At 39.3% G+C, this 14,912-nt stretch overlaps 2 protein-coding genes across 2 annotated transcripts in view; one reads left to right on the forward strand and one right to left on the reverse strand.

Annotated features, from left to right (window-relative positions):
* LOC128467684 (putative neural-cadherin 2) overlaps positions 1-14,912 on the reverse strand; it is a 267,631-nt gene that overhangs the window by 86,536 nt on the left and 166,183 nt on the right. The window lies entirely within an intron of this gene.
* Positions 538-14,183, forward strand: SF3B2 (splicing factor 3b subunit 2). The gene is made up of 21 exons (XM_053449358.1): positions 538-586; positions 2,120-2,157; positions 2,500-2,544; positions 2,674-2,826; positions 2,933-2,987; positions 3,086-3,180; positions 3,273-3,372; positions 4,346-4,428; positions 4,997-5,197; positions 5,912-6,037; positions 6,124-6,204; positions 6,424-6,651; positions 6,758-6,907; positions 9,997-10,086; positions 10,543-10,650; positions 10,877-10,984; positions 11,466-11,608; positions 11,842-11,943; positions 12,939-13,038; positions 13,237-13,422; positions 14,037-14,183. The coding sequence occupies exons 1-21, from the start codon at positions 568-570 to the stop codon at positions 14,106-14,108; spliced, it is 2,283 nt and encodes a 760-aa protein (XP_053305333.1). The 5' UTR covers positions 538-567; the 3' UTR covers positions 14,109-14,183.

Here is a 14,912-nt window from a genome sequence, read left to right on the forward strand (position 1 = left end):
TATTATGTGAAATAGCACAGAGGATTATAGGTTTTTCTGCAGCCCATCAAGCAGAATGTTATGCTAGCTAAATGCTGCATAGACCTATATATATTTCGTAATCAACTGACTAGCACATTTCGTATGTGAAAAGCTATCTCCACAAAGTGGCAACTCGTCGGCTGCACTTTAAAATAGCTAGTTTCTCGCCATGATGAGCGTTAGAACCTTCCGCTTCCCAAAATGCATTACTTACTACAGCTACACCGAGGGTGTATCGTTTCCCCGCCCTCCTACAGCAGAGACCTAAACAACAGAAACATAATACAGCTTTAATCTCCCTCAATTATTTCGATGACAGCGGTTACAGCGAAAGTAGTTCCGCCATTCTAAATTAATCTTGGTCTCCAAAACTTACGAGGCATCATTTTTCTTTTTTCTCTTTGCCATGTAAACATATTGTTAAAAATATCGTTTGCGTACGACTCTAGTGTTTAGACTACCGCTGTGCTCTCTGTAGTTACGTTGAGCGTATGACGCACATGTTTCGCGACTTGCAGCGCGCAGGCTTTTCGGCAACTAAAAGAAATGGCGGACGCTGCAGACGGTAAGCGAAGAAACTTTATCATTTAGTGCCAGTTATTGGGTTATGTGTTTAATCTGAATAACTACTTTAGCATACTTGGCATACAGTACTGTCAACAGTAGCCTTTTTAAGCTTGTTTTGACGAAAGTAGGCCAAACTGAGACATAAGTGTGGTTGTGTATTGCGGGGCTTGTATTATTTGTAGCGATGGTTGTAACAGTGTGTAAAACTAAAAAAACCACACACATTGTATTTTCAATAGTTTTTTCATTTGTATTGCACAAAGATCTGTTTACAACTAGTCCAGGGTTAACTAACGAGTTTTATGGAAATTTGGTTCTATGGCTTGTGTTGAGATTTTTTTTTTCGTGCTGTGTGAACACATTTCCATCTTGTGGGCAATATTAAATACATTTCCCTATGGGTGCAGCCATTGTGTGGTCTTTGCAGTTTACTTTCAAAATAATCTATTTACACAGACTGTTTTTCAACTCACTTTGCTTTGTATTATTGTGAATCAACCCTAGAAACTGCCTTTGAGCCAACTTCGTAATGCATATTGGTGCTAGAGACTTGAAATAATCAGTTCTGCACATTCATAAATGATTGAAATAACATTTTCTCTCAGCCTCATAAAGGTTACTTGCCTATGTCTAATCATGAGGAGCTAACATAGGGAATACACGGTTACTGTTATATATATTACACGGTAAATGATACACGCTACACATTTCTCTGCTTTTACTACGCTCAGTAGAACTGCCCATAATGCAAATCAGTGACATTTCTTCTAATGCCTCCAACTTACTCCTTTTTGAATAGGAAACTCTATGGGGGGGTCACCTTTTTTTCTTCTTCGTTTCTTTTAGTTGCTGGCTTACCACCCACAAAATTCCCAAATGGGCCAGAACCAGTTTAGTTTGCTATTTTCCGGTAGTTCTGGTCCCTGATCTGCATGCTTTGCGCTCTGGCTATCATACTAATGCATGTGATATCTGAGAGGCCCCTTTAAATCTACACGGTGTCATCTTTGCAAATGCACGAGTGTCTGTAGAATCCCCCATATGTGCTCCCTTTTTTACATGGGCCCCAACGCTCTCTGGTTAGGGAATTTGTTCGTCTGAAAGCAACTCTTGGACCGTTATATACTTGCTTCCTCCCAGACCCTGCCTGGATCATTTTCTGAGCAAATACTAGCACTAACGTGTGCAGAAATCAGTGGCGGTAAAGATCGGACAACACAAGAGATACAAAGTACTCTTGTAGCTTCACTGTAATTGTGTAAATTGTCAAGGCAAACTGTGATGGCATAGTTTTTGTCTAAATGGGAAAAAGACACTACAATCTGAATAAAAATAAGGGACAAGTAAAAAAAAAAAAAAAAAAAAAAGTCTCCTCACGCATTGAATAATGTATTATACATGGGCAGCGTTTGTCCTTCGTAATGAATAGTGGAGCGAGGGAGTTGAAACTGCAACTCCTGTAGATTCTCGACCCCTCATTCATATCTGAGTTGCTGCAAACTTATTGTTAATGCTAGTATCTGTTTTGCAGGAACCATGGAAGACATTATGGACCGACCCACAACCCAGGTACCACTTAAACTACCTGTTTGACTCTCGAGCCACAAATACCAGTGTGTTCAGGTTCTTCTGGGAACAGCAGGACCAATTCAGCAACATTGACCATCTAGTTTGTTGTTAACCATTTTACCCCTTAAAACATTTTGTTCATGGTATCAGTGTTAAACATTGCAATAAGATGGCCTGTGTTGTAGCACATTTGTTGATCAGTAAATGTCTTTGAGGTTCTAGCCTAAATCAGGCTCAATAATATACTTATGCTCAGAAATGTTGCCCATTTATTTTCCCTCCCACTTGCATACATCCGTCTTGGATTATTCCCTACATCTTTGTCATCCTCTTTCTTTAAAGGTCCATGAAGACAGTGATCTCTCTACATCTGCTAGACTTGCGCAGGTAAAACTATAAACCTAGACAGAAAGCATATATGGAAAACAAAACCTTTCTAAGTATTGGTCTTGTATTCCATACAATTTCAAGTACATTTTCATCCTTCTCAACATTTACATTTATTTCCCTATTCAGATGGCTGGAATGCCTATCTCAGCCCCTCCCCCTCCGCCCTCCCTTGGACTTGGTTTCCCTTTGAGCTTAGCCTCTCGCACAAATCCCGATTCTGAAGCCAGTAAACCACAACAAGGGCCACCATTATCTCTGCAAACTGATGGACATCCAAAGGTGAAATATCTTAACTTTGCCATTTAGTTTCTGCAGTTTTGGATATCTGTAAGTGTTCTTAACCATTTACCCACATTCATTCTTTATTTTTTCCCCTACGTTTCAGACACCTCTTTCGGATCAAGAAAGCTCTTCCCAGCGGCCCTTACTTTTGCCTCGAGGTAGTGTTTTAAATGTCCCTCATGTCAATTAAACATTGTTATGCTGCATTCAAACATTGTTATGCTGCATTCTAACGTTGTGTTTCTTCTCCATTCAGGTAACCTTCCTATTGCTTCCTCTATTCCCCCACTGCTGCCCACCATCACCAGGCCCCGTGCTACCACCCAAGCCTCTAATGATGATTCAAGAGAAGTGAGTTCTTCCACTCATTTGTTTGGGTTTTTATGCGTTGTTTTTTTCTTTGTTGCACAACTTATTTTATTTTTGATTTACCCCATTCTCAGATGGAAGATTCTTCCATTGGTCCAAAGATTCCACAGGTCCTTGAGAAGATTCTTCAACTGAAGGAAATAAGACAAGAAGAAATGGTGCCAGTGACCACAGGTAGATAAGGCTGCTGGTCCCTTACTGCGTTACTTGATATTTTAAGGATTTTTTTTTTAGTTATGCTAGCTTTGATCGGTTTGTCTCACTGTAATTGTATTGTAAAGAATATCCCTGCATCTATACAGACTTTACAATTATCTACGAAAGAGCAGTCATGATCGGAGTTGCCATGTAAAAAAAGCATTAAGAAGGAACACGTGCGCGTTGAATTAAATACACTTGGCAGTCATTTTTAACTAGCTTAGAGTACATTGAACCATGAGTTTAACCCCTTAAGGACAATGGGTGGTCCCTAAACCCATTGAAAACAATGCATTTTAAGCGCTTTGTCATTAAGGGGTTAAGGTGCCACTTGGGACACCGTAGTGGGTTAAATAAACAATGTAGCCTAAAAGGCTACTTGAGGGTAAACCGTACTGAAGACAATTTTAAGGTGCACATGAGACATATTAAAGATGATGCTGTCTAAAACTACTGTTCTTATTACTGCATGTGAAACCAGGTGGCAAAAAAATCCTAAAACTTGTATAAAATCCCGACCCAATATACTGGCCCAATAAGTTGGCATGGGATGTTTCAAAATGCTCTTCCTAAAAAATAGAACATGCTACTCCTCCTTGTCTCACTACAGATTCTAGGCAAGTGAAATATTTGCCCTCTAGAGCAGAGCTTCCCAAACTTATTTGGCTTAATGCCGCCTTTTTCAGAAATCAAAACTACTATTTGGGTTGTACTGCTCTATAATGATTAAACTTGTTGAGAAACAAATGACAAGCTATATCTATCTTTAATAAATTGCAGCTGACACGTGACTGTCCCGCTGTAGTTTCTTTATATAATTACTTATTTGTTACTGAGTTTTATTCTTCGCTCAGGCTAGAGATCTTGTTCAGCTCAATGACTGATTAAATGTTTACAACCAATACTGCTTTTTTTTTTCCTTTTAACGCTATTTTTCTGTCTCTGTCAGAAGAGGAAGATGATTCTGATGCTCGTCAGATTTACACAGCATCAGAGACAGAAGAGGAAATCACTACCCCAACCAAAAAAGAGGTGCTTATACGCCTTGCACATGCATTGTAATGTATAAAGTATAGGATGGCGTAACGAGCAGTAGATTTAATAAAAAGTAAAAAATAGAATATATTTATGCACAGCAGAGATGGACTTACATAGATGTAATAGTGGAATTTTAATTATAAACAATGATTTGTTGCTGTTAATAGTTTATAAAAGACAAATCATGTGCTGCCCACTGCGATTTGGCAATGTATACATTTATGAGACTGGTTAACGCGTTCTGCCTTCCTTCACTTTTACTTTTGCTGTCTCTTACCATTCTACACCCCTTTATATTGCATTGCACTTTCCTACCACTGTAGCGGCTGACAAAGTAATAGGAATATGCTACAACAGTGTTACCTGTAATGTAGAAATAGCCCAAATTAAATTAGGGTTGTTACACTTCTTAGATTTAGCTATGCTCCTACACATATACGCATGTACAGTGTGAAGTGTATTAAGGACATAGGTGTGCATTTTACTGGATGTGCTCGCATGTTTTAGAAGCAGTATTATGGGCTGATACAAGTAATTCTTCAAATGCACAATTTTGCAACAGAAAAACCGCAGACGGAGGAATCGTAAGAAACGAACAAAAAAGAGGACACCAGTTCCACAGCCTGTGACTACAGAAGAGCTGAATGAGGCAGCAGAGGCTGATCCTGCCGCAGGAAAAGTTGAGATAGACTATGTGACCGAGGAACCAGACATCTATGATCCCAACTTTATCTTCTTCAAGAGGATATTTCAGGCTTTTAAGGTACATCACATAGCGGTCTCTACTACTGACAAACATAACTCTGAATAGTGTTTTTTTTGTTTTTTTTGTTTTATACATATGTTGTAATCCATTTCTCCCTGGTGCATATTTACATTTTATATATCAGGGCCATGAAAAATAATTCAGAATGCCTCTTTCATGCTTTAGTAGTTATTTAAAGATGCTGTTTCACATGCATGCTTAATTTATTTGCCCTAATTCAACATTACGAACATTTTTTAATACTATCCAAATTCTCGGAAGTAAACAAACCGTTTACATTCCAGTTACTGACCGGAATGTACGGAACTGGTCACTGACAGTATAGATGCCTGCAAAATCCACTTGCACTGCCATAATCCCATTGTCAAAAGCAAGCATCTGATAGCATTTTATGGTAGGCAGCCAGTCCAGCACATTGTAACACTGGAGGAAGTGGACATTGGGAAATTTGTTTCATTTAATCTCCAAGATTGTTATTTTTATTAAAGTGGCTAGTTTACCAGCTACTTAAGTATTAAGAATAGAATATTAAAATGATCTACTAAGCATGATAAATTTTTTTTAGTATTTTGTCAGATTACTGACAAATACGCCTCTGACTAATACTTCCTATATAGAGATGTTTTGTTCAGATGGGCAAGTATGTGTGGCCTTGGTTTTAGATTGTGGTGTTAAGACACGATTGGATGATTTGAATTTTCATATTTTCAGCTGACAGATGATGTAAAGAAAGAGAAGGAGAAGGAGCCAGAGAAGGTCGAGAAGGTTGAACCAGCTGCTCCCAGAAAACGTTTTGAAGAGGAACAGATGGACAGTGACAGCGACAGTGATGGAGAGGTTAGGTTCTACCCACCTACCCTGTCTAATTATTGGCTTATGTTCTTGTGCCAAACTTTTCAATACAAATCTTTTATTTTATCTAGGAAAAAAAACTGGATGCCCCTAAACTGTCTAAGAAGAAAATGAGGCGAATGAACAGGTTTACAGTGGCTGAACTTAAACAGGTAAAGAGGGAGGGTCTTCTTGAGATTGTTGTAGGATGTAAAATATATCAGGAAAAGTTGGAAATAGGATGAAACTTCTCACACTGGTCTAGATAGTAAAGATAGATAAAATATTTAGTTTGTGGTTGCCGTATTAATACTCCACTAAGAGTGGGTTTGTTTTATGCCTGTCTTGACAAGAAAATGTCCTTTAATGATTCTTTCTCTCCTGTCTTCTAGTTGGTTTCTCGTCCAGACGTAGTAGAAATGCATGATGTCACTGCACAAGACCCAAAACTCCTTGTCCACCTGAAGGGAACACGGAATTCTGTCCCTGTTCCTCGTCATTGGTGCTTTAAACGAAAATACTTACAGGGTAAGCGTGGTATTGAAAAACCCCCCTTCCAGCTTCCCGAATTCATCAAGAGAACAGGCATTCAAGAAATGAGGGAGGCACTTCAGGAAAAGGTGAGAGTGTATTACAGAGGGACATGCTTCCATGGATTCAAAATAGACAAAAGGTGAAGGTGTGTTTGCCATAAATTAACCACCATTTTAATCTCCATTAATGCAGGAGGAACAAAAGACCATGAAGTCCAAAATGAGAGAGAAAGTGCGACCGAAGATGGGAAAAATTGACATAGATTATCAAAAACTTCACGATGCGTTCTTCAAGTGGCAAAGTAAACCAAAGCTGACCATCCACGGTGACTTGTACTATGAGGTATCAGAAGAAACAAAATACACCCAATATTTTCATCAGTTGGCCTGTTCACACAAATTACAGGGGCAGTGAAAGGAAAGCACCAAATCCATTCTTTTTTGTAGCTTTGTATTGTCAGGCTGGAGAAATCCACCCCAAAAAGCCATATATATATATAGTAGTGCTATGCAAAGGTTTTGGGTAAGAATGCTTTAGAAAATAGACATGTTAATAGTTTATTTTTTATCATTTAACAAAATGCAAAGTAAGTGAACAGTTGAAAATCTAAAATCAAATCAATATTTGGTGTGACCACAGTTCGCCTTCAAAACAGCATCAGTTCTTCTAGGTACACTTGCGCAAAGTAAGGGTTTTGTAGCCATAAAGTTAGGTGTATAACAATTATACAAAACAGGTAATTATAATTGGTTCAATATGTAGGTTGAAACAGTCATTATCTGAAACAGAAACTGTTGTGTATTACACAGACTGAGGAGCAGCCAAGCTCACTAAACAAGGTGAGGTTTAATGTCAAACGGCATGCACCGTCTCGCCCAGGCAGAAATTACAAAGCAGAAGGGTTTCCAGATGTCACGTTTAAGTTCTTTTGAAGAAGCACAAATACACCGACAATGTTTACCATAGATTCAGTGGCCAAGGAAAACTTTAGGAGATGAAAGACGCATCATGCTTACTTCCCTTTCACAATCAGAATATGTCAAGCAGTGCAATCAGCTTGGCATTTGCATAAACCAGTAGGACTCTGGTATATAACATAACTCTGATGTTTTAATCAAGGCCAAGCAACTATTCACAAAATCATAAATTCGAGAATGAGTCTTTGCGGGCAACAGTGAAGCATGTTGGGAGGTTCCTTGCGTGTTTGGGGCAGAGAATTTGTATTCTGCAAATGGAGTTGGGGATTTATGCTCTCAATCCTGAGATGTGCAGGCAGATACTTATCTATCATTCATTACCATCAGGGAGGCACCTGGTTGGCCCCAAATGTATTCTGCAGCATGACAATGACCCCAACCAATGTCCTTAAGAATTAAGGATCTTTAGCGTTAAGAATAAGGAGTCCTGGAAGTGGTGATACGACCCCCACAGAGCTTTGATCTCAACATCATAAAGTCTGTATGGGATTACATGGAGAGAGAAGCAAATGAGGCTGCCTAAATCCACAGGAGAACTGTGGTTAGTTACACCAAATATTTGATTTAGGTTTTACTTCTGTTCCTTCATGTTGCATTATTTAAAAAAAATTTTTTTTGTTTTTTTTAGCATTCTTATTTTACACCCCTTGCCCTAGCCTTCAAATATACAAGTCAACCAATGTATGACCTTGCTACCTTTTGAAGCTAAAGTCTAGGGTCTCTTAAAATGTGCAACTTGATCACATTATATGACATTACTTGTGCACAGCTTTTCCATTAAGGTAAATGGATGAGATCTTAGATCGGCTGTGCCCATCCACCATATGCACTTTTATGCAGGGCTTGACAAATTTGTTGTGAATCTAGGCGCCAGGTAAAAAAGTTAGGAGCCAGGATTTTTTTAAACTAACAGTTGGTCAGGAGGGATCCGATCATCATCAGCCCACTTACTAAACTCACAGCGTTTGACCTGGAAGCACCCTGGACTTTCAGGTCAGTGCTGTTTGTTTTTTTTTTTAAATACATTTTTTTCATTTTTTTTAACTCTTTCGATGCTGATGTTCCATTGGAGCACAGCATTGACAGATATTTAGTCCCCACAAGCTTGTGGGGACAAATGTTAACCCCTGCAATGCCACGAATGTGTCATACACAATTGTGGCATTGAAGGGGTTAACGCTGCACTGTCGCTCTCATGGAGTGATCAGGCAGCAGGGGGCTGTTGGGGCTGGTCTCCACACTCATGGGGAGACCAAAGAACCCTCTCACCCTGTCCCTGAAGCTGCCTCTGGCAGCTGGGAAGCAATTGCTGGTCTATAGACCAGCCACTGCAGGGGGGAGTCTATGATGACTGCTGTAGGCTTCTATGCCTACAGGAATCATCAAAGGGCTTGTGGGGGCTCGTTTTTGTGCTGTTGCTGGTCTGCCTGGGCTTCCAGGCAGACCACCGGCAGCAGAGCCCCTTACAAAACGGGAGTTAACCCCTAAAACGCGGCGATCGCGGCATTGAAGGGGTTAACGCTGCACTGTCGCTCTCAGGGAGCGATCAGGCAGCAGGGGGGTGTTGGGGCTGGTCTCCACACTCATGTGGAGACCGAAGAACCCTCTCCCCTGTCCCTGAAGCTGCCTCTGGCAGCTGGGACTCAATTGCTGGTCTATGGACCAGCCATTGCAGAGGGAGTCTCTTTGATGACTGCTGTAGGCTTCCATACCTACAGAAGTCACCAAAGGGCAGACAGGAACAGCGCCCCCATGTGGTGACTCAGCCTCTTACATCCACAATTTTTTCTGGATGTAAGAGGCTGACAAAACCTAGGCGCCAGGACAAAATTTTCTGTCGCCATGGCGACCTGGCGCCTGGGATTTGTCGAGCCCTGCTTTTATGCATACAATATCTGCATGGTCCCTTTTTAAATGTTGTGTTGTCCATTTTACAAATGCATAAGGGTATTGTGCAGACCTCCACTCTTTTCCCCACCAGCCATTTCCTGTTCAAATGATGTGTTCCAACATGTAATTTCATATGCATTCTTCTTTAGTGGGGGTCATTAAACTGTCCCTTTCAATGGGTTTCCCAAGGATGGAAAATTAGAGATCTAGATATAGTTATTTTTGCTGATAGATCATATAGCGAGGCTTCAACGTAATTTGTCACTTTCCCTGTGATGCGGCTATCATGTAATCTTTAATTATATCTTTCTTTTGGAAAGTCAGTTTGCAAAGAATTGATTTATCAGTACTGTTGATGGATTATTTATCTTTTTCTCTTTCGAATCTAAATTTAGTGTCCACACATAATGTTACCAAACTTAAGAGATGGGAGACACAATAAACTAGTTCTTATTCTGTGCTATCACTGTTGGCAGTTTGTGATCTGTATCAGTCATATCTTTTATCTTTTTGTTATCTATTTGTTAACCTTTGTCCATCTTTTTTTTTTTCTTTCCCACTCAGGGTAAAGAGTTTGAGACTCGTCTGAAAGAGAAGAAGCCAGGAGATCTTTCAGATGAATTGCGAATCACTCTGGGGATGCCTGTTGGATTAGTGAGTGTTATAATCTTAATTAAGATTTAAGTAAATTTAAAAAATGAGTAATAAAGTATAATAATAATTAAGTAATAAAAAAATGAATGAGTGGAAAGTGCGACATACGCGACACCAAAAAGCTCCCATCCTAAGAGGATATTCCGTGTTTGCCTACACATACACATAGGTGCAGATCAACTTTTAAAAAGTTAAGTACTGTCATGGTTATTTAGACTATTTTTTTTGGCGAATGTAGACATGGTTTCACTTTGGATTCCTCAAATGACAATAATGCATCCCTTTTTAAATCTCTAGGTTGAAAGCTTCTCTTCAGAGTTTATAAAAATAAACACAAATATCTAGCAAGTTTGTTAATGGTGGGGATCTAAATCGAGTTGAACGTAAGATTGTCATGTATTGGTTCTAAAATATTACGGCAGCTGGCATTTTATCATTATTCAACTTTTACCTTAGAATTCACATAAAGTTCCACCACCTTGGCTCATTGCAATGCAGAGGTATGGACCACCACCTTCTTATCCAAACCTAAAAATTCCAGGACTAAATTCTCCAATCCCAGAGGTAAGGCTTTTTTACATGTTGCTCTACTTCTCTTCCTAACTTACTTTCCATTCTCTGATACGGTCGTCCCCTACATTCATTTCCTACCCTATTATTATTATTACTATTGATCATAGTATCATATTATTGTATTAATGTTACTAATATTGATAGTAGTCTTACTGTTATTCTTGCAACTCCTACATATAGCATTTCTAGATTTAGTCCTAACATTTTCGTTTTTCAGGGTTGTTCCTTTGGATATCATGCCGGTGGGTGGGGAAAACCCCCAGTAGATGAAATGGGAAAACCTCTCTATGGAGATGTCTTTGGGACCAATGCTTCAGACTTTCAGGTAAGAAAAGCCTATCTTGGTTCTCCAGGCATGTCTATAAGTGTTCAGATGTGTCTGAAATGCAAACAAAATTTGTCTGTGTGTTTTTGCTTCTGTCGTCCACAGAATAGGTACCACTGCAAAAGTTGTTGAGCATCAAACCCCGAGTACCAAATACTCCACATATGTAGTGCTTTATTATTATTTGTTTAACCTTTATTCTCATCAATTCATTTTATGTAGTTATGGCTGTTTTGCAATGTGCTTAATGAAAGTGGCAATAATGCCATTTACCTAAACTGGGATTTTGTTGAATGTTTCCCCAATGGCTGCTGTCATTGGGGTTAATTCAAAGTGGGAGTTAGCGGGTTGATTCATCAGACCCCCTGAACAGAAAGATGTGTAAATCTGACAGTGTAGGGGGTGGAGTGGGGCAGCTCTTTAGAAGATACCAATCTATGGCAGGATGTGTAGCATTACTTACAAATCTTTGGATTTTCAGAATAAGAATGAAGAAGAAGATATAGATAGGACACCTTGGGGAGAGTTGGAACTGTCCGACGATGAATCGTCCTCTGAAGAGGAAGAAGAAGAGAGTGATGAGGAAAAACCAGATGAGACTGGATTTATTACACCTGCTGATAGGTGAGATGAGCTCATCTATTCTTTGTGCGGTGCAACATTTCCAAGAAACCCGTTCAGTTGCGTGATCCATGTATTGCTTTTAGCCAGTAAGAGCGTATATGGGGTGCAGTATCTAAAATACTACAAGATGAACACATTTTGTTTTCTAGATAAACGGTTATATTAGAGAAAACTGACCATTGCCTGTGGTAGTGAAGCCAACAAACTCTGTGTTTTGCTTTTCTCCAAAACAGTGGTTTAATTACCCCAGGAGGATTTTCATCTGTCCCTGCTGGTATGGAAACTCCAGAGCTGATTGAATTGAGGAAAAAGAAGATTGAAGAGGCTATGGATGGGTAAGGATTGTTTTAAACTGACACCAAATACTATACTTTTGTGCATCAGTATATCGCTCTTCAAAGTCATCTTGGTTCTGCGGCGATAGATAACTATGGGCACGCTTGTGGACAGGGTCTTTAAATGTACAATTCTTTATATATTAGCAACATCATTCTTGGTGTTGTATAACCCCAAACATTTCAAACGTTTTTGAAAGGGACAATATATTGCTTCATACAGCACCACTGGCATACATATTCTAATGCTTTGTAAATACCGCAATCTGCATTTTTTACCCGAAGGTAGACTTGAGCATTCTGGTTTGTATGAATTTTAATGAGATTTGTCATACAAACGTCTTAAAAAGTGACCCCCAATAAAACACACAAAAACCAAGCAGAGAATTTTTGATTGCATAATACTGCTTTCACATTCTCACTGTTTATCTCTCTCTCTCTCTCGCTGTCTGCATGTCTCTCTGTAACTCTCTCTGTTTATGTCTCTCTCCCTGTGTGTGCCTCTCTCTCTCTCTCCCTCTCTCTCGGTCTCCTAATCTATACGTTGTGCTATTTGTTTGCCAAGGAGAGTCATCTTGGTGTTTTAAAACAAAACTAGGTTAGGGAAACTTAGGGGGGTAGATAACACAATGGTAAGGCATAAACATGCAGACTCTAGGATGTGTGAATTAAAATAGTTGGTCCCATATGTATAAGATTTAAAACAATTCTGTTTTATTTAGTCTATGGAATTATAAAATGTAGGCGGAAAGGTGCAAATCTGTATGGTAGCATTATCTACCTGTATAAATGAACAGCTGACATACCTGTATATAACGTAGGCCAGATTCTTTAAACTTCTGACTTAAAAACTAACTATGGGAATATACCTGGTTCATAGACAAAACTCAGTGTCTGCTCTATGAAAAATATCATCTTTTTCATAATTTTTCTGTACTTATGTCTTCTGCTTATACGCCTCATGTCAAACACTTATGAAATCCCTCTTTTTATAGAACGGAGACTCCTCAACTTTTTACAGTACTTCCAGAGAAGAGGACTGCTACTGTTGGTGGTGCCATGATGGGCTCCACACATATCTATGATATTAACACGGTAAGGGGAGTCGCAAATTAGTGTGGCGATGTTTAAAAACTAAGCACAACAGTATACATTTGTACATGTCATTAACATATATTAAGGAAATTGAACAGTTTTATTGGTCAATTGAACCTTTTTTTCCCCTCTTGATACTACTTTTGTTTCAACTAGAAGACGCTTGTTTGTTAACATGTATAATAATCCTCCTTTCAGGCCATGTCCCGTAGAGGGCCATCCACTGAGCCACAAGGAGTAGAAGTAGCTTTGGCGCCTGAAGAACTGGAAATGGATCCATCCGCCATGACTCAGAAGTACGAGGAAAGAGTGAGGGAAGCACAGGAACAAGTGCAGAAAGAAGACTTCAGTGACATGGTGGCTGAGCATGCGGCTAAACAGAAGGTATGCATGCATAATTATATGAATAACTCAAATTGTTCTAATACAGAAAAAATGTGGTTTGAAAACGGTATTGCGATGTAAAAAAAAAAAAAATTAACATGAATAAGCACTGGGACTACACCCAGCAGTGCTGCCTGGAAGCAGGGATCATACTCGGTGTATGGGGGAAGCTCCCATTGAAATGAAAAATGGCAGCCAGCTGAATTTAATGTTTAACAAGCCTATATGCGATTGGCTGCCACTTCCCCTCTTAATTTAAATAGGAGGTGCTTCCATTGACTTTAATAGGCGTAAGTACAGAGCATGTGCACAAAGTAATTGGACAGAATTCTTGTTTTCTAATTGTAGTAGCAAAGGAGTGTATGCATCGGTTTGCACGCATACACAATGGACTTCAATATACATTGAAATAAGACCGTTTTGGACCCTACATTGTTCTTTTAAATAGATAAAGGTTTCAGAGAGGCTGCCACAGTTTGTTCCAATTATTCCTGAAAAAAAAAGATCTGAGCAACACAGTCCCTTAAAATCACACATCAGTTTTGTTTAGCTCTTAGGAAATTGTCAAATTGTTCAAGAATTATTAGTCTAACTTATCTTCTCAATACTTGCAGCAAAAGAAGAGGAAAGGTCAGCCACAAGACTCGCGTGCAGGCGGCAAGAAATATAAGGAGTTCAAATTTTGAATGTTCTAACCCCCTTATCAACCACCTTCCCTTTTCACCCATTCTTTTATTTTTAATAAAACCTGTTAAACTGTCGCTGTGGTCTGGTTTGCTATTTAATCTTATTTTAACTTTGACCAGTACTAGTATAATATGACGTTCCAGTACACAATGGGACCAAACCATTGCTTGTACTTTTTTTCAAAAAAGATTGCAAACACTTAGGGGGTAACGAAAAGAGAAGACACCAAATGAGACAAATATTGCTGCCATTTTGCGGAAGGTTACATGCAAAAGGACGGATCGTCTGGGTACATACTCTTCTCCGATCCCCCCCAGTCGGAAGAGAGACTTTTGCAGAAGTTCACAAGAGGTCATATCCTTGTCCTGTTCATGAAGAAACGAATAAACAAAGACCTTCTGGATGAAGACAGAAGAACAAGATAAGCGGAGCTGCATGGCACAGAGGCACAGAAGGGGAGAATGTGGCAGACATTCTGAGAGAGGGAGAGAGAGAACCTGAATGATAGTGTCAATGACAACAAATTTGATTTTCATCTGAATCAAATGAGCAGGAGACTGAATCTGTTCCATAGAAACATGGAAATTGATGACAGAACCATTTGGCCCATCTAGTCTGCCCATTTAAGAGACTCAGACCTTAATTTGGTCTTAGATTCAGAATAGCTTTATGGCCACCCAATTTTTTTTTTTTACCAGTTCAATACTTAGGGTTTTTAGTACCCTAAATCATTTTTGTGCCTCCCCCCCCATAGGTTGGCTTAATTGAGATTCCTATTTTCTGTGTTAGAGATACCCACACAA

This window comes from Spea bombifrons, chromosome 10 (genome assembly GCF_027358695.1).
Source record: "Spea bombifrons isolate aSpeBom1 chromosome 10, aSpeBom1.2.pri, whole genome shotgun sequence".
Taxonomy (NCBI): domain Eukaryota; kingdom Metazoa; phylum Chordata; class Amphibia; order Anura; family Pelobatidae; genus Spea; species Spea bombifrons.

Excerpts from the sequence above, each read along its gene's own strand:
- SF3B2 (XM_053449358.1), top strand. Across the intron at positions 2,545-2,673 it reads CATCTGCTAGACTTGCGCAG|ATGGCTGGAATGCCTATCTC; the intron begins GTAAAACTATAA and ends TTCCCTATTCAG. Across the intron at positions 4,429-4,996 it reads CTACCCCAACCAAAAAAGAG|AAAAACCGCAGACGGAGGAA; the intron begins GTGCTTATACGC and ends ATTTTGCAACAG.